Source organism: Sprattus sprattus (assembly GCF_963457725.1).
Source record: "Sprattus sprattus genome assembly, chromosome: 20".
NCBI classification, from domain to species: domain Eukaryota; kingdom Metazoa; phylum Chordata; class Actinopteri; order Clupeiformes; family Clupeidae; genus Sprattus; species Sprattus sprattus.
The window spans coordinates 2,292,430-2,313,080 of record NC_137918.1 but is presented as its reverse complement, the minus strand read 5'-3'; the positions used below and the strand labels follow the sequence as shown (position 1 = coordinate 2,313,080).

The window sequence follows — 20,651 nt, the reverse complement described above, 5'->3', positions numbered from 1 at the left end:
ACCACGTCATCATAACAGCACAACGGTGTGTTTTAGGGGTGTTGGGACACAAAATCAGAATGTACTGTAGATAACCCTTCAGTGATGCCTCTCGAGCAGTCCTCATCCAAAATACCCAAGCTGGATCGGGGGGGGCATTGGGGGGGGGGAGTGTAACATGACCTCGGTTGGTTGTGACACTTAATTTCAAAGTGTTACTGTTCTTTGAAACGATATCCAGCTTCAGCAGATTTAACATGCACACAGCACCTGAGCACTTATGATTTAATATCTCCTGGTGTGGATGGGTGTTTTTGATGAACTGTTACGTCAAAAGCTTTGATTAAATAGGTCATCTGAAACCGCTCTTTCAGTCCAATTAAAACAACTCTGAACTGTAAATCGTTCATTTGAACTAATCTCTGTAATTATGTACTTTACTGTATATTTAATCAAATTGTTAGTAAAACGAGCACTTGGAGTATATAAAGTTAAGTAGCAATGTGACCACATTACTGTTGATACTGGCAACCATGGTGAATGTCGTCATGGCGCAGTGTACTGTACCGTGTTAAGAGTGTGAATTGCCTGATGTTTGACTATTGAATCATGCACATATACTTCATTCCAAATTCCCTTTACATTTAAGCAAGCATGCTCCTGGGCTGCGCTCATGAAGGCCTGATTGATAAAGTTGTCCTCTATCTAACTGATCATGTTACCTGTTGACCAATGGAAATGTGTCTTTCATTTTATTTCAGAGCAGTATTCACTTCATGTAAGGAGACTTTAATCTGATAGCATTCTGTTTTATGGAGTAATTGATCTCGAACCATTAAAACATTTTCCAGAAATCTACTTCCCAGTTTATGGTCATGTCTAATTTTGCTTTTTACACACTGCAGACTGGTTAAGGGGTGAAATTCTGTGAAATGTATTACATTTTAACCCTCCATCATGATCACAATGTAGTGGCGTGTGAATGCAAAAAGCAGTTGCTTTTTTTTATTTAATCCACAACAAGAAGTTCTAGAGGTTTTTTTACTCAAACCCCTGTGATTAAAAAGTTCTTTGTACGTTTTGTGTAGCTGAGGGGACCAAGACTTGTCCACTGAAATTTATATAATTTGTTAGATTCTTAGTAGCACCATTGTGTTTATATTGCACAGATATACGTAGATTTCAACTTACCACATTAATTACAGTGCTCATGTTGTCCTTGGGTCAGTTTTTAAAAGGTAGGCTGAACAGGTGACGTTAAAAATAGGCTAATCCCTAAATAAAAGGATTATGATGGCCTAAAATGTTAGCCTATATGTTCAATAATAAGTTACTATCAGCAATAATGCCATTTAATTGTTCAAGCAGCTATTCAACACAATCCGACTTTATCCTGTAGGTTCAAAGTTCAAATAGACAGGAGGTTGCTATATCAACATCGCTGTTGCTGTCGTTGTCAAGAGGAAGCGGAAGTATTTCAATTATTATGCCATCTCTATATTTACTTCATGTTATCCGACATAATTACCAACCTCCATGTTTTGATTTTGCTTTGTTTAGTCTTTGTGCCTTATTCAATAGGATTTCTATATTCTATAAGCACTGAATAGTCCAATCCAGTTATCCAGGACCAAATCCACAAATTTCGCGGCTGTGTTTATTACCGTTACTACGGCTGTGGTTGGGAGCGCCACTGATCGAGCTGGAGGGAGTGACGGAGCGGTCAGACAATGAGCAGCGCGAACCTGCCACAATGTTGCCTGCGAGGAGTTAGCTGCAGGCGGTAGCGTTTTTTGTTGTTGAAAGAGTTTGACATGTGGTAGAAAATAGACATTTGCGTATAGTGACATTGTTGTGGTGCCTTTTGTTGGACCTTAGATGTAAGAACACTCATCCTGCTTCAGCAGCCTGAGAATAGCTTACCGGATTCTTCGGGTTTATCGACACTGCAGAGAGTCGGGACTGCACGGATTCTTGCTATCATGGAATTTCCTTTTGATATCAATGCTCTCTTCCCGGAGCAGATTGCAGTGTTGGATCAGAATCTGGCAGCGGGTCTAAAATCCGCTGGAAGGTAAAACGACTAATCTGACCTCATTAGATGGTTGCAATAATATGATTTGTATGATGTAGGGAAGTCCTGCATCTCTTATTCGCTATACTACATCAGAGAGGTCTTGATGGTCCTGGAAGAACAAAGCTAGTCAGATACGCTACTATTGTGTAGCCAGTGTTGTTATGACTGCTTTAACCAGCGAAATCTTAGGACGTCAGGCTCAGTTAGGAACATCACGATTATATTGACTGCTTGCAAGCGACTCGTCTAGTTTAATGCAATATGTGTGTTTGCATGACGTGATGGGACTTAATCGGCTTATCCTTAGTTATATTGATAAAGCCGTTTTGAAGAGAAACAGCGGTGCGCGTTTAAGTGTGTGGTCATTTGTTTCACTCTGCTGGTGTCCTCACTATTAGTTAGTTGACATCCCTTGCTTGACTGTGTTCTTTTATCTTTTGTCCCCTCCTCCTGTTTGTCTCTTAGAGGAGATCCTCAAGCACTTATCGCCAGTGTAATCGATGAGCTGGGGAAAGCCTCTGCCAAGGTGAGAAATTAGAACCTACCCTATATAGAGTCTTTGTGTTGGATGAAAAGGTTGAAGCTTGTGTGTGTGTGTGTGATCGGATTAACCCTGTAGGCTGTGTGTGTCTGTATGTGTGGACAGAGAAAGTTTAAACTTGTGTGTGTGTACAGGCTCAGACGGCATACTGATTTAACCAAGAAGCTAAACAAATCAGCATTAGTTTGAGATAGATGTCAGTGATACTGAAGTCCAAGGTTGGATAGACACACATTAAGGACACACCCACATGGGATGACCTACCTGTTTTCTTTTATGTGGAGATACAAACCATAAAATAAACCATTTCTGTACTTGTTTGTGTGTCTGACACACGTGTGTGATGTAGCTGAGGATTTAGTTGTGTTCCCTTTCTCTGCCAGGCTCAGCAGCTCCCTGCACCCATTACTAGTGCAGCCAAACTCCAGAGTAACACACATCTGCTGTACCTGCTTAAGGATGGAGATTTGAATGGGTAAAGGCCTAAACACACCAACTCTACCTGCAAACACCTATTACACACGTCCACTCAGACACAGGTTCCAGTCCACATGGCGATGTTAAGTTTTATTTCCCTCCCAAACATATGATGGCTGAGGGGGGTTGGTTGTTCGCATGTAGGGCAAACATACTGGCTTTGGTGGTAATGCACACACACAAACACACACACACACACACACACACACACACACACACCCACACATGCACTATGCCAATGGATTAGAGAGTGGTGTGGTTGAAAACAAAGCTTGCCACCATGGCTTTTAGCCTCCTTGCTGAGAGGCCTGCTTTAGATGTGCAGGGTTGCAGCATGCTGCTCTCACACACACACTTAGATCTGTAATGAAATCTAAAAACAGTAACCCGTGTAACAGAGTACATAAGGTGAGCTCTAATATGTTCCCTTCCTTTGCGATCCGCACATCCTCCCTCTTCTTAATCCTTCTTTACATCATCTCTCTCTCTCTCTGTCTGTCTGTCTCGCTCTCTCTCTTTCTCGTTCTCTGTCACTCTCTCTCTCTCTCTCCCTCTCTCTTTCTTTTTGTGTCTTAGAGGAAGAGGTGGGGCTGTTGGATTCCTTAAGGTTGGATACAAGAAGCTCTTTCTCCTGGTAAGTCAGCTGCACGTCATTCGTCATCCATTACGGTACCATCACCTTATTCTTATTTCACCACATCAGTCCTGTTGTTCTGATACTCTGATGTTTGTTGTAATGTGGCTCTAGGACCAGCGGGGGGCGCACATAGAGACAGAGCCATTGTGTGTGTTGGATTTTTACATCACAGAGAACCTACAGAGACATGGCTGTGGGCTGGACCTGTTCAACTTCATGCTGCAGGTGACAAATGTACACACACACACACACACACACACACACACTATCTTTCTCTCTCTCGCTCTCTCTCTCTCTCTCTTTCACTCTCTCTCTTACACACAAACACACATACACACACTTGTGATATTTCTGTTCAGTCAAAGGCCTTTTTCTTTGTGTGTGTTTGTGTCTTTTTCTGGCGCTGTGTTATATCTGACTGTGAATCTGTATGTTTTGTTGCCACCTGAACAGCATAAGAAGGTGGAGCCGGAGCTGTTGGCCTATGATAGGCCTTCCCCTAAGTTCCTGGCTTTTCTCGGAAAACACTTTAATCTAAAAGAGGGCGTTCCTCAGGTATGCAGCTTCAACCTGAAAGGTTCTAACATTCCTGTTTGTTTCTCTATAGACAGAACTGTGGCCATGGTAGTTCCGTAATAATTTACCTGTAATCATGTCTCACACGGTGGCTGCTGGTATTTGTATATGCAAAATTGTTGTACAGCCTTTGTGTTATGTCAATCATTAGTTATCACTCCTTCAGCTCACTGCAAGGTCAGTACAATCGAAATTCAAATTTAGACTTTCACACAAGCGTACATGTTGTAGAGGAAGAAATAGCAATTGTAGCATGAGGAAGAATTCTACCAAAAAGCCAGAGGGTTAAAGGAGAATGGAATCAATCAACCAATCATTAAGTGAATCAATCAATCAATCAATCAATCAATCAAACAGCAGTGGTGTAAAGTGGTGTGATTAGTGACCTCTAGTGGCCAGGCAGCAGTCTTGTCTATAGCTCTCAGCAAATAATTCTGTAATGACACACACATACACACACACACACACACACACACACAAACACTCACACATAGGCACGCACAAAGACATATGCACACACACATACACACATACACATATACGCACGCACACACCCACGCACATATGCAAACATGCATAGTTTCTAATCAGATATACCGTCACGTAGAAGGCTGAGATTAAAAAAGTTTCAGTGCCTGAGGTCTCTTTCAAGCTTTTGTTCGGTATCTCATCATGGTGTACGCCTCCCTGCTGTATTCCTCAGAGGAACTCTTCCACTACGCCAGCCATAATTTAATGTTAATTGTCCACAGAGCGTAGCTACCCACTTACTTGCTGGGTGCAAATATCTTTAACCAGTCTGTCTCCAAACAATGGTTACAATAAAGTTGAACAAGAACTTGTTAAGCTGAACAATAACTTCTGCACTATTGGCTAGCTTGTGACCAAACATTAGCCATAGCAAACACCTATGTCAGCTAGCTCCCCATGCTAGCTTGACCGAACAGGACACCATGATTGCGGCACTTACCATGGCTGATGGTCAGTCCCAGGAAACCCTGCCAAGTACCAGTGCTTAGGCTTAGCAGATGGGAAAAACAACTCTGCTGCTTTGTGACTGCGACTGCAGATTTTTCATTGTTGTGACATCCTCAGGAACTGCTTGGCATTTTCAAATATAATATACTCGAGAGCGACAGGGGATGCAGCTCAATTTCTTGAGGCAGAGATTACCTCTCTGCGAGAGAAAGGAGCGATTCACCTCCATCTCAGAGCCAAAGCGGCTTCTACTCTAGGTATTTTGTGGTTCCCAAGGAGGGAGGGGGGCATCAGCCCTATGTTGGATTTGAGAGCGGTTAAACAAGCATCTCAGTCAATACAGGTTCTGAGTAACAGCCCACTCGGGGTTTGTGTGCCGAGGTGAGTGGTTCACTAAGAACGATATGAAGGATGCCTATTATTGCATTCCCATTTATCCCCCTCACAGAAAGTGTCTCAGATTCACCATTCAGATGGTGATCTACGAGTACACAGGCCTCTTTCTAAGCCCTGTTGTGTGAAATGCATATGGAATTTTTCTGGCAACTCAAATAGATGACTAGCTTGTGGCTGCAAAGTCAAAGCAGGAAGCTATCAAACACACCAAATACCTAATGACGCACCAGTCCGTCACTGGGGTTTCAGGTCAACTTAACTAAACATTTACTGAAGGTCACCCAGTCAATAACTTTCAACTTTCTTTGTCTATTACTCGGTCATGTAGAGCGTACGCCCATCCCCATTACATTACATGCCTGTCTTGCTCTGTGTCACAGCGGAAGCTGCATGTCTTGGTCTGATGACTTCAGTACTTGTCACTGTCCCCCTAGGCAAGCTGGATATGAGGGGTTTTCAGCGCTTGTACAGGCGCTTCCTGACGCAGGACACGCCACTCGGCACAATATGGAACACACAATATGTGCCGGTGGTGTATAACCAGGGAGTGGATCACCTCTTCCAGGGCTACCCTTGTGAAACTTCCTTCACACTTGGCGAAACAGATCTGATCGCGTTGCGGTCACCCATCAGTAGACCTGTATGCCTCTGGGAAGACACAATGGCCAGTTCTTTTAACTGAACGACACAGATAATCTCCTGGTGGTGGCTTCCTTTACACACACCCTCCCACTGGCTCTGATGTCCCACACTCTGGCCAGTGAGGGAAGCAAGCCTATCGGTTATTTTCATTGCGCCAAATTGGCCTCAGAAACACTTAAGCCTAATTTATACTTCTGCATCCCTCTCCGTCCTCGAAAAAAAATGGGCGGGCGGGGGCAGGCGGTTGATTCAGAAAAAATTGAACGTACTGGTCACTCGGGCTTACATACTACTCCGACGGCTATGCGTCCTAAAGCCTATTCAACCTATTCAACGCCAGACCGCTGGGTGGGGTAACTACTGTTTGTCGAGCCCGTAGCTACCACATAACCTCTTTATTGGAAGTCATTGATTGTTTTTCCTCCCAACTGTCACTGACATGACACGGATGCTGCTTCAGGACCTGTCGGGCAGGTGCAGTCACATGGGCCTTGGAGACATGTAGCACAGTCAATACTAACATGTCTAATGCTATATATTCACTTGAGTAGGCAAATGTATCTCCATCGTGGTGGTCATTTTTGTGTGAAAAACATTGCGATTTATAACAAAACGATATGCTTATCTTACATACAATACAGAAACTATTATAAAACGATCCAATAAAATGAATACGTTCTTATTTTCTTTGGTATTTTTGTCACATTCATACTGCAATGATCGCTGGGTAACCTTTGAATAACTACAACGCTATGACAATGCACTCATTGGCCACGAGACGGTTGCCCTTGTCAAAAAGTGGTAACGTGAATGTGTCACTATGAAACAAAGCATGCACACTTCGAACAAAATTACCCCCCAAACTCTGAGGACAGGGCCAGAAAAATAAACCCACGGTATTCATCATACATCATACATCATACATCATGCAGTGTTGTAGTTATATCAGACACACAGCAAGAACATGCATACCTCAACATACAGTTGTGGGACTGCGATTTCAACCATGAATATGTTGAAAAACACATACATTAGCACACTTACTAATGATCATCTGCCAGGCTCTCACACACGAAAAGTTGATTCCAAAACTCTCGAATTTAAGACAGAGTGGACTGACAAGTAGGCTATGCGTTTGTGCTGCTTGTGGGCAGGACAAAACCGATGTGTTTAATCTGCAACGAGACGGTTGCCCTTGTCAAAAGTGTTAGCGTGAAACGTCACTATAAAACAAAGCATGCACACTTCGAACAGAAATACCCGTAGAACTATGAAGTAAGGGGCAGAAAATTAAACCCACTGCAGTCTTCATACCAATCCACATGCAGTGTTATAGTTATATCAGAAACACAACAAGAGAATGCATACACATGCCAATAAACATTATTCTGATTCTGATACCTCAACATACAGTTGTGAGACTGCCTTTTCAACCATGAATATAATGAAAAACACATACAGGAGCACACTCACTTATTATCCTCTGCCTGGACACCTTTAATGCCCAATTTTCAAGAAGACGATCTTAGAGAAATCGTTGTGTGTGTGGTAGTCGTTTATTGTATAAATTCCTCCTCCCGGGAATCCTCACAACAGCGAATGATGGCAACTAACAGACAATGGTTGATGGTGGAGCTGCTGGACTAGTTTGAGTTATAAGCAGAGGACGTGCTTGTAGCGATTTGAGCGACAACTACAACAACAACAGAACAGGAGACAGGTGGTACGTACGTTTACTAGATTTTCCGCTAAATCAAGCGTTAGCGTATTCACAATAACTCTCAAAAGTGTGCTGCTAATAAGTACAACGTTGTCGTGCCGATTATGCTCTCACACGCCACCCTCATTGAGGCAAAAGTAATGTTTGACTCAAATGTCTTTCACTGCCGTTTTATGTAAAGTCAGTCATTCTAAATAGGTTCTACACATACATGAAATACATTTCCTATTTAATAGATGCAAAGTAATTATGCTGCCAGCATTACTCCGTAGCAAATTACGTTAGATGTCAGTTGAAGCTGGTTGGAGAAGGCACTTTCAACACCGAGCCACCAGCCAAGAGACCAACAGTGGTCGGGAGAAATTTACTTTTCGAGGGTTTATATAAAATACGGTAGCCTAATGCTGCATGCTGTGCAGCTTTGTAGTTTACCAAAGTCGTACTAAAACATTTTGACAGAAAACAGGAAATGTGAGCTCCTGACATGTGTGATTCCGGAAATGACGTTGTTTGGAAATGATGTCGTAAACTGGCCAATCACAGCCAAGGGGGTCTCCGACTCTCTCCGTCTCTTTAAGAAAAGTTAGAAAAAAGCGTTTGTCTCCGACCAGCTCTCCGACGGGTCGGATGGGCGGCAACACCTGGGTGAAGGTGTTACCAAGGCGTGTCAAGGCGTGCCAAAGTGTCCCTCTACGACCAAATCGGAGAGAATCGTAGAAGTGTAAAAATGCCTTTAGCGGATGAAACAAAAAATGCTTTACACACAGCCACGGCCCCTGCCATTGCACAGGGACCTGCTGTCTCAGGCAGACCCCCCCCCCCCACACAGAACACCCCTGCTGTCTCAGGCAGACCCCCCAACTCAGAACACGCCACTCTTGGCTTGGCCAGGAAGGGGTTCAATTTAACATCTTGAGGCCCACTCCAGAATGTTGTGATGACCATTCATCACCGTGTACTTCTACTTTTCCATGACGGTAAGTGGCGATTGTTTGAGCACTGGCGCACTGCCATTGAGGAAGTGCCCTTTCAGTGTTCTGTGGGGATCATGTTATCATTCCTAAAACTCTCCTTGATGAAGGGAAATCCCTCTCCACTGTCAAAGTTTATTTGACTGCTATATCTGCGTGTTGAGGGATTTAATGGGAAGACAGTGAGACTGCACCCCCTGACCTACCATTTCATGCCCGAAGCATGGCGCTTACGCCCTGAACCACTGTCTCCTGGATGTGATTGGCCCCTGGTGTCTGAGGCTTTATTGGGACCACCATTCGAGCCATTGGGGGAGGTATTTAAGGGGTATCAATATAAGAGGTGTGTGCTGACGCCTTCCGGTCGCCCCCAACAATATCCATGAAGTTCTACAGGTGAAGATGTTCCTAACCTTCAATGATGTTCTGCCACATTATAAAGGGGGGGTGGCCCCCTCCCCGACAGCCGTGGTAGAGGGCTTCTGAGGAATATGCAGCGTTTGTGTAGTGAGATACCTTACTCATGCTATCAGAGAACCGGGGTTATCGATCGTAACCTAAAGTTGTTATGACACCACAGGCAGCTTTCCAGAGTTTAATAACCAGATATCTGTCAAATGGACAACCATGACCCTATCCTCTCTTTTTTTCCATTTCCAGGTGAATAACTTTGTGGTCTTCAACGGCTTCTTCAGGAACACATCTGGTAGGTGACAGACCTGCAGAACAGGTTTCTTTTCATCCAAACACAAGTGGCTAAGAAAGGGTGTGCGTGCGTGAGTGTGGATGTTTTGCTCCTTTGAGGGTGTACCTGTCTCAACCCCCACAAGCAAGCACAGGTTACAGCCTGGAGTGCAGTGACCTTCAGTCTGGATAATAACACTCCAAGTCTCAGCGTCTTCCAGTGAAGTCCTGTGTAGCTGTCAGCAGCATCTGATCTCCACCAGGCCACGTGACATTGAAAGGTCCACTCTCGATGAGCTTGATTTCTTATGACGCTAATGGAGCACTTGAGCATTTACAGCAGCACGTACAGATTGCAGAGTTTGAGTTCCCACAATGCACTGTGGCAGGGCATGGTAGGAGCTAAAATGGGTTCTCGTCTACATGGGTTGAATGTGTTTTTGATTTTGTTAGGGATGTGTGCCCTAGACAAAATACACAAAAGAGTACCTGGACTGTTGTAACTGTTGTAAAGTAGTGTGGAATAGTGGGGTTCCCATATATGCGGATATACAGCTTTATGCTTTGGTGTGTAGGCACAGATGTGGTAGTCTATCTGCATTTCATTGAAAAGCTGCTTTTGGGATGTGAGGCGAGGGAGAGTGTGATTCTGAGGCCAGTACAGCAGACAGTGCTTGTATATGTTTAGGGGAGTCTTTCCGTACGTTTTGTAGTTGCTTGTATACGTAATGGGGAGTCTTTCTGTAAGTTTTGTCAGTGCTTGTATACGTTTAGGGGGGTCTTTCTGCACATTTAGTCATTGCTTGTATACGTTGAGGGGAGTCTTTCTGTAAGTTTTGTCTGTGCTTGTATACATTTAGGGGAGTCTTTAGGTATGTGTTGGGGTGTGCCTGAATGGTTGGAGCTGAAGGGTTGAAGGGAACTGTCAAGGTTTGATGACATCACAGCTTATGTTTCACTTTAGGCTCTCCACCCTCACCTCTAACGGATCAGAGGATATACTGCTTCTTGTAAGGATGTTCTATCTCTTTCTCTCTATGCCTCTCTTCCAACACCTGTTCTCTCTCCCCCTGTTTCTCTTTCTCTCCCTCTCTCTCTCCCTCCCTATGTCTCTCTTTCTCTCCCTCTCTCTCTCTCTCCCTCCATCTGTCTCTCTTTCTCTCTGATCACATAGCTTGGTCATCCCTCTCTCCTGTAGCGTCTTCATCCCAACTCTTCACAGGGTTCCTGTTGTTCTGATGCATCTCCACTCCAGCATAAGTCCCTCTCTCCTTCAGCTGTGCTAAACTCCTGAAGTCCCATAACCCACATGCCCCAAACACACACCACCTGCTACCTCTCCACTCCCTGCACAACTTGCATTGAGTGTGTGTGTCTGTGTGTATATATATATCCTATTTAATATATACATAATAAATATATATATATAATGTGTACACAAGTTAATGAACCTGATGCAAGCGTAGCGTCAGCATGGCACTGCTGGTTCATAAATGTAGCCTTGTGTGTTATGTTGTCTTGTTTTCCAATGTTGTTCCACATAGCCCTCCCGTCAATCCCAACCACTGTAGCTAGAGGTCATTGAAGTTTTATTTAGGATTATTTGTAATCATAGTTTTTATTACTTTTGCAGCGGTCCCATTGAGAAAGGTTCCCCCCAGAAGGCCAGAGGGAGAGATCAAGCCGTACTCTCTAGTGGAGAGAGATGGTGAGTGGTGCAGTGCTGGGCTGAGATGTGCTTGTGTGGTGTGTTTGTTTGTCATGTGTTCATGGAGGATATTTTTAGGTGTGGAATGTTGGAGTGGGAGTGTGTTGTGTGAGTGTGTTTATATGCAGTTTGATGATTGTGTTTATGATGCCGGGCGCATATGTGTGGAATGTCCATTGGTGGGTTCTTAGTATATACTAAGATATCTGAAATCTGTATACTGTGTAGCATTTCAGAGTCGGCGTAATGTGACCGGCGGAAAACAGTTTCCATTTTCTAGCAGAACGTTTTGAAACTTTCAGACCAAAAGAGGAAGAAAGTAGCAGAGTGGGATAAGTTAACAGTACAAGCCCATTGCAGGAATTACTCTCAAGTTATCTCACTAGTTTGCAGATCTTCTACTGTCAGCATTTCAATTCAAACCCTAGATAATTAGTTTCACCGTTGAGCTGCAGTTGAGATCAGAAAGACAGAAGAATAAATCTCCATAATCTGCTTTTTACCTCAGGGACTGTTCTAAAACGAAAAGCCAAGTCAGCACTGTCACAATTTTGCTGCTTTTAATCCCAGCCATTTAGTCAAGTTGACTCCCTCCACAATAGCTGCCATATTAGGCACTTGTTTATACTGTGATGTAAATATACAGCAACATTTGTCATTGTGTCAATGCATTTGTGTTTACGGTTCAGGAAAACTTTCACTGTTGTTTCTTCATAAACCTTGAAACATACATATTGATACAGACAGACAGACAGACAGACATACAGACAGACAAAAAAATATATATATACATATATATATACAGTGGGGAAAATAAGTATTTGAACCCCTGGCGATTTCACAAGTTTGGCCACTTGCAAAGAAATGTGTGATCTATAATTGTATAATTGTAATGGTAGGTGTGTAGTGAAAAACAGAATTTCAACAAAAAAATCCAGAAAAATGCATTTTATAACATTTATGACTTTATTTGCATTTGATGCAAAAAATAAGTATTTGAACCCCTAATAAAACTGACTGACAAAAATGACTTAGTACTTGGTGGAATAACCCTTGTTGGCAAACACAGACGTCAGACGTTTCTTGTAGTTGGTCACCAGGTTTACACACATCTCGGGAGGGATTTTGGTCCACTCCTCTTTGCAGATCCTCTCCAAATCTTTAAGGTTGCGTTTTCAATGGGAGGGAATGAGGGAATGAGGTTCAAGCCCAATATTCCACGTTACATGGCCCCATCCATAGTCCCCTTGATGCGGTGGAGTCGTCCTGTACCCTTGGCAGAGAAAGAGCCCCAAAGCATAATGTTTCCACCTCCATGCTTTATGGTGGGTATGATGTACTCTTGGGGTCATATTCAGCATTCCCCCTGTCAAACACGGCAAGTCGAGTTGATGCCAAATTGCTTGATTTTGGTATCATCTGACCACATTCTGTCTCCCAATCCTCCTTAGAATCATTCAAGTGTGCAATGGCAAACTTCAGATGGCCCTGTACATGCGCTTCCTTGAGCAGGGGGACCTTGTGAGTTCTGCAGTACTTCAAAAAATTACGGCGTGGTGTGTTGCCAATGGTTTTCTTGGTGACTGTGGTCCCAGCTGCCTTGAGATCATTCACAAGCTCCCCCTGTGTAGTTCTGGGGTTATTCTGCACCTTTCGAATGATCACTGAAACCGCACAAGGGGATATCTTGCATGGAGCCCCAGACCTAGAGCTATTAACATTTGTTTGGTGTTGCTTCCATTTGCGAATAATCGCACCAATAGTTGTCTGCTTCTCACCAAGCTGCTTGCCAATGGTTTTGTAGCCCATTCCAGCCTTGTGCAGGTCTACAATCTTATCTCTGACGTCCTTGGACAACTCTTTGGTTGTGCCCATGGTGGTGAGGTTGAAGGTGTGAAGTATGATTCTTTGGACAGGTTTCTTTTATAAACGTCACCAGTTGAGATCAGGTGTACCTTGTTAGACCTAATGAGGACTAATCTGTGTGCTTCTTGGGCCAGAATTCTTGCTGTTTGCTTGGGGGTTCAAATACTTATTTTTTGCAACAAATGCAAATAAAGTCATAAATGTTATAAAATGCAGTTTTCTGAATTTATTTGTTGATATTCTGTTTCTCACTGTTAAAATACACCTACAAATACAATTCTAGATCACACATTTCTTTGCAAGTGGCCAAACTTGCGAAATCGGTAGGGGTTCAAATACTTATTTTCCCCACTGTGTATATATATATATATATATATATATATATATATACACACACAAAAAAAATACTATACAAGATAAAAAGAAATATAATAATAATAGGATATAACTAAAAGGCAAGATATTGCTGTTAATATGCAAATCAAATTTTAAATGTGCATTTTGCACTGACACTCCAAGGAGTCGTCTCCTCTCTTGGTACAGAGGGGAGTTATTGTAGATGGCTATTGGTAGGAATGGCTTCCTGTAATTATTACAAGAAGCTGCATGAGCCTTAGACTGAAAACACTGTTGTCTAAAGAAGGTTGTGTAAGGGGAGCGTAGTGTTGCCCATTATGTTGAGCAGGTTGTGCAACATCCTTCTCTCCACAGCTAGAGCAGTCCCCAGTGCAGAGCTTGATAAACCTGTTTAACAGATAAACAAGTTAAAATATCTTTACTGGTACAGCAGCTGGTATAGTGGAACATTAGGTCGCTAGAGGACCAGAGGATGGTCAATGCTGTGGTTGTGACTGGTTCTCTGTGTGGCCCCCCCTCAGTGGTCCGAGAGGAGCAGAGAGTCCCCCCCTGGCCGTTTGTTCGCCCCGGGGGTCCCCTCCCCTCCCCACCCACGTCCCGCTCCCTCAGCGTGGGATCCTCCCCCAGCAGGACTCCCCCCACCGCACTGCACGCACACACCCATCTCAGCGACAACTGCAGGGCAAGACGCACCAGGTATGAGTCTGTGCATTCACACAACAAAACATGTGTGTTCACTATATATGTCTGCACCAGCTGTGTGTTCTGGAGAAAATTAGTGAGACTGTGTGTGTGTGTGTGTGTGTGTGTGTGTGTGTGTGTGTGTGTGTGTGTGTGTGTGTCAATGTGTACAGTTGTATGCTCAGGGAGCCTCTTGATGGATTGAATCTGTATCCTAAATCACTGTTGGACGTGAGCCAATCTAGTGTCTCAATGCAGCCTTCCAAGACAAATGTAGCCAGTCAAGAGCCTGGTTGGCAAGGCTCAGCTGATAGTGTGTGTACGGCACGCACTGTTGGACAGAAGGAATGTGCGGTGGGGTGGTGGGGATGGGGCTTTTATCTGTGTTTGTTTGTTTATATACCCGGCTTTGTGCTGAGGATAAATGGGCCTCAGTTTCTGTGTGTATCTCTTTCTCTGACTGCCACTCCCCCTCCTTCTCTGCGATGACCTTTTTCTCATGTCTCTGCACTCCTCTAAACATGACCCCCTCCCATCCCTCCATCACTGCTGTCCCCTCTGTCAATAACCCCTTCATGTTTTTTATGTTTTGTTTTTCTGTCCTGTGACGCCACCCCATTATCCCTTAATGCATTTGTTTCACTCATTACACAACACACTCACACACACACACACACACACACACACACACACTCTGCTTCTCTCTCCCACGCTCCTTCTTTAGTTCTCTTAATCGATCGCGGCTCAGCTTCCAATGACTCCTCTCTCCAGCCCGCCTCTCTGCTGGCTGTGGGTTTTAACGACCTTTAGTTCGTTATTTAGTCTTACCGAAGTTGTTTAAATGAAGGTTTTTCCACTGAACACTGATTACATTTACCGATTAAAAAATGAATTGATGAGGATATGCCTGAAATGCCTTTCATGCCTGAACAGTATGAGGCATGAAATGAAGAGAAAAGGTTTCTTTTTTTAAAGAGCTGTAAGTATTCTGTCCAGGGCAGTGTGTATACCATGTGCCCTTTTACAATAGATCCAGCTCCTCTGTAGCCATGAGCCATGCTGAGTTTCTACTTAGAGAGTTTCTACTGCTGATGGTTTTAGTGTTTGGTTTGAACTTGAGACTCTGAGACGACGTGAGAGCGATGATGAAAAAGCAAATAAAAAGAGATGACGTCACACCTCTGTCACGTCCCAGTGATTTCTGAGTCAGAGCTTTGTGTTCGGTTGACATGGTGACAGAATCTCAAATGAGCACACCAAAGTTGAAGGAGGGACCGGAGGACAAAGTCAGGTTTCTGGAGTTTATTTTGGCATGGGGCCCCCTCTCTGCTGCTGCTCAGAGAAAGGCCTACCTGATAGCAGAATGTGTAGGCATTTTTACAATTCAGTCAGGTACAATACAATAGGGGAGGGGATGACCACACCCTTTAGGTGAGAGGAAGGGGGAGACAAAAGGGAGATTCTACAAAAATGATATGCTATGTATGGTGTAGTAGATTAAGACTTTATTCACTACTGCACAAAAACTAGACACGTTTGCAAAACTACACGTTTGCAATGAAGTAGGTTAAACAACTTTCGCCAATATCTCCGTAAGGGAGATGGGTTATGTGCTCAAATTTCCTGGGATCAAAGAAGACGTTAGTATTCATGTGCAAACTAAAAACTACGTCTCAGGATTGCTGCGCATGCAAGTTATTTCGGATGTATCAACTGTACCCATGTCTCAACAAGAGCAATCCGAGATTTCTGACCTCCAGCAAGGAGGTACACAAATTTCATTAAAATCCGGTCATTGGTTTTCGAGAAATGTCACTTTAGGTGTGAAAACAAAGATCCGGATCCAGAAATTGTAATGGGGATGTCCCAGGAACAAGATCCACCTTTTGTGAAAATTTCAGAAAGATCCGCCCAGTAGTTTCTGAGAAATCTTGTCCACAGACAGACGGACAAATAAATAAATAAATTAACGGACCCGATCGCATAACCTCCTTGCTGGAGGTAACTATACTAATACCACTGTCATATAATTATGAGTGCTTTGTTCTCCGCATCGCTGACAAAAATAAAGGCTACCACTCGCAAAAAGGTGAAGACATTCAATGTTCGACTGGCTTTGCAATACATTACTCGAGAAGGTCTTTTAAATGAATTATTCCTTGTCGGGAAGATCGGTAGCGCTCATACAAGAACTCATCATGATGGAAAAATGGATCTTGGCAATAGCAAAGAACTCTTCCTACGCTAATCGAACTATAATATGACTCCTTGTCAATGGGATCCCTCCTTTTGGCGTGGGTGTGTCAAGTTTAGCCAGCTAAACTTTGGTTAGCCTGCCCTGGAGCAGGTTAGTGCTAAGTGATATGTTACTATGGTAATTTATCAGAAGTTGCTTCGCCGAACCCGATAAAGGGGCGTTCTCTTTTTTTAGCCTGGAATCTAGCTCGCTAAACCGTTTAGCGAGCGTCGCCGAACAGTACCCAGGGTACAAAGGGCTTTAGCAGGAGAGAGGCTATCTGGGGGGGAGGGGTTCACATGCCATTTGTTCAGGTCTCAGCGAGACCGATAGAGTACACATCCAAAATGATTTGCAGATACAAAAATAGGAGTTAATACTTTACAACAACAGAATAGCAATATTTCCAGTTCCATCAATGGCTTATTTTAATTCCCATGACCAGTTCAGCCTTGTTCAGTTGTAAGACACCGTCGCTGCATTCGAGTGAGTGATGATGACAAACACCCATACAATTCTCTCCTGTCGGGGTTCAGAGACCTCTGTGGTCAGTCAGGGATGTGCTGAAGCCTTTCACATTCTTACAGTTCCCCTTTACATCACATGACTTTAATGATTCCATATTTCTCATTTACTTATGGTTTTACATTGAACATTATGTTCATTGGTTTGGTTTCCTGTTCATTTGTGACTTGATTTGATAAAATTCATTATTTCTGTTCTGTTCTGCCTTTGTTCTACTTGTATTCCCCCTTCTCTGCCCCATTCTCTCTGTGTCTTTCATTCTTCCTCTCCCTTGTCTGGATGTATTGATGCTACATTCCCCTCAAATCACATCATCCGCATGGAAGCCACTGGGGTTTGGTTGCCAGGAGCAACATGTACAGTCGCCATATCAACACTCGAGGCATGGGGCTGTTGTTGGAGGACCAGCTAGGCACCCTCAAACTTTCAGGTACACAGCAAACCACACTGACTACATAACTAACAGTGCAAAAACACGCTGTATGACCACACTACACACAGAGCAACACCTACATAACATCATCACCCAACTAAACAACATTCTCTAGCACCAATTCCACTTCTGTGTAAAAAAAAACACTCAGATAGTCAAGATGTTTTTAAACTACTTGTCAAAATAAAGCAAAAGGAATGGGATTGAGAAAAGAGTTAAGTTATGTTGATCTGATGAGAAGAGTTCATATATTACCTTAAAGGTAGTTTGTCCAGCCTGTCTGGCAGTGGCCAGCCTAATGATTTCACATCCCAGATGCGTAATGTTGACAGTAATTGCAGCTGTGGTTAGCTAATCACCGCAAGCACTAAACACCTTATACCATATATGCACCAGCAGATGTTCCTCATCCACCATTTGCTAATTTGGAGAAAATCACAGTTTATTATCATATTGGATGATAGCCTACATCAGGGATTTGACCTGTGGGATGTCCGTTCAATTGAAGAACACAGCTAATGGACTGGGTGCATCAGGGGGAGGGAGGAAGAGATGCTGAGGCTTGTCAATGTTATTCCCACAAGCCTTGGGAACTTTGACCTGGAGTGGATGGTGGATTGGTGTGCAATTATCTACATGAGTGGTTACTCCATTAGCCGTGCCTTTAGGTTGTAAATGATCATGTCCAGAATCATTCAGGCAGGATGTTGAAAGACCGTAGTGGGGCAACAACATGTCAACCAGCTGCAACTTCTCTAAATCTCAAGATTGAGCACACGTTAGACACACGTTACACACACACGTTAGTCACACAATACACGTGCACGCACACGTTAGAGCTCATGCTAGATTGTTCTATGTCTACCAGCATCTACAAAGTGTCTATATTTCCATATTTCTACAGTTAGATTGTCAATATGAATTAGCATGCCATTGCTCATTTCATTAATATTCATCAGATGCTGATTTTGACATTTATATGAACTTTTGTCTGAGTTATTGAGAAGATAAAGATGACTTATAAACATGCAATGAATCGCACCTGCTGTCAAAAGTACATTTAGTTTATCTTGGACAGAACTCTGCACGCCTCGCTGTCCTGTGATGCCTTTATGAATGTTAAACAAATGTAGGTATTTGCAGTAGGACAATACATACACAGTGAGAATCTGCATAAAAGTGGAGAATGCTGAGAAGACGGATGTATTTATGCATAGTGGCGTAATGTACAGCCATTTTGTGCTGGACGTATCAAAGCATCATTAAGTATGCACACATTTTTTCCATGTGATACACAGTGAACCCAAAACCCAAAAATAGCTTCTAAAACTCACAGTTTCATCAGCTGTCACATCAGTGTGAGCTGGCCTAATGGTGTGTGTGATTGTGTGTGTGTCTGTGTGTGTGTGTGTGTGTGTGTGTGTGTGTGTGTGTGTGTGTGTGTGTGTGTGTGTGTGCTTTCTCAGGTTTGCAGCCAGACAGAGACAGACAGGGTCTAACAGGTCGACAGACATATATGGGACACATACACTCACTCAGGTTAGAGCAATGCGCACTACACACACACACACACACACACACACACACACACACACACACTCAGAAACCCTCCTCCACACATGCACAGACCAACAACTCTCGTACACATATAATCAGTATGCAAACTACATTAGAACAGAATTCGGTACAGACTCCATCATTACGACTCCTGTTAGATAACTGTATGTGCATTCATGAGTAATTTTATTCATAGCAGATGTTCCCACACTTCTCAAGCGCCTCCAGCCTGTGTGGGTGTCAAAGAAGACAGTAGCCAGCAGGGGAGGTTACAGAGGACATGACACTTGGACTTACCATCATTTTGCAGCTGTGTACTCCTTCTAGTCTATGCTCTCTCTCTCTCTTGCGCTCTCTCTCACTCTCTCTACTTCCCCTCTCTTTCTGTTGCCTCTTACAGTATCCTTTCCCTGTCTCTCTGTCTGTAGGCCAGAGCTACCACCTCTCCCTCTGCCTCCGCTGGTTGTCTCACAGAAGGTCTCGTCACCCACTCCGACCTCCATAGCGCCTCCGGTGGGTGCTGCAGAAGAAGCACGGCCTGAAGCCGTGAGCGGCGGTCAGCAGAACGACCAAAGCAACTGGAGAGAGATGCAACTCGACTCAGAAGAGATGGGGGGAGTGGGAGGCTGGAGAGATGGAGGTGCGGAGAAGAGGAAAAGCAGGGACCTGCCTGAGCTGAGGCAGGAGGCGCCCGCGGGTGGGAGCTGGTCGTGGGTGGTGGGGGGTGAGGGGCGCTGCACAGCCCAGATGGTGCGGCAGAAACAGGAGCAGCGGAGCACCCGACCCTGGTGACTCTGGCTGACCCCTGCGTTCCTGGCCAACCTTCACGCGCCTGTAGAGAGAGAGGGGTTTACGCAGGGCATGAGATGAAGGTGGCTCCAAAAGGTGCAGCGGTGCCAACCACACCACACCAGCCAACCCCACTCCTTTCTCCTCTTCTCTGCCCACTGGATATGGGTGAAGAATGGACAGGAGACAGACCCTCCACAGCAGTCACAAAGACATATATGCACAAGCTATGCACGGACTAACATAGCAATAGTGTCAACTAGATTCTTTTTATGACCGTTTATATTTACTGTAACTTATTACTTAGCAAAATGACTGGTGATCTTTCAGACTAACATACTCAGGTGGTTTGTTACATACTTGTATTACTAAAGTGGTCTTTCAGACCAACATGTTCAGGTGGTTTGTTACATACTTTATTTGTTTAAAGGCTGACATCATCAGAGGACTGTGCAGTTGTACTGTCTTAAGACTTACACTAACTAACTAAGTGACATTTTGCAATGTTTTGCTGAATCCACAACTCAGATAATCTTCAGTGGCCCGTGGCCAGCACTTCATTAAATGCCCTCTAGGGGCACAGGTCAGTACTGATGGGTGATGTGACATAAGAGGAGGTGGCCTACTCCTTAAAGGGCCTTATCCTGCTTCATGGTCTTGTACCGATCAGCTTATTGGAGTACAGCTGGTAGTCAACGAGACACACAAATGGCAAGAATCTTAAAGGGGGTGAGCAATGGTAAGATACTGTTAGCAATATTAGCATTTGTTGCTCATGTTCACAAAGCATAGCCATTAGGTATTTAACCCATTCTGTCAAG

At 43.8% G+C, this 20,651-nt stretch overlaps 1 protein-coding gene across 1 annotated transcript; it reads left to right on the top strand.

Moving 5' to 3' along the window:
• Positions 1-1,961: 1,961 nt before the first annotated feature.
• Positions 1,962-19,833, top strand: atat1 (alpha tubulin acetyltransferase 1; the record flags this gene model as incomplete). The annotated part of the gene is made up of 12 exons (XM_080858712.1): positions 1,962-2,053; positions 2,522-2,582; positions 2,981-3,072; positions 3,651-3,708; positions 3,823-3,936; positions 4,165-4,266; positions 9,655-9,700; positions 11,312-11,386; positions 14,131-14,305; positions 17,378-17,481; positions 18,951-19,023; positions 19,470-19,833. 12 exons carry the CDS (start codon positions 1,962-1,964, stop codon positions 19,831-19,833), a joined length of 1,356 nt encoding a protein of 451 aa, XP_080714838.1.
• Positions 19,834-20,651: the final 818 nt, after the last annotated feature.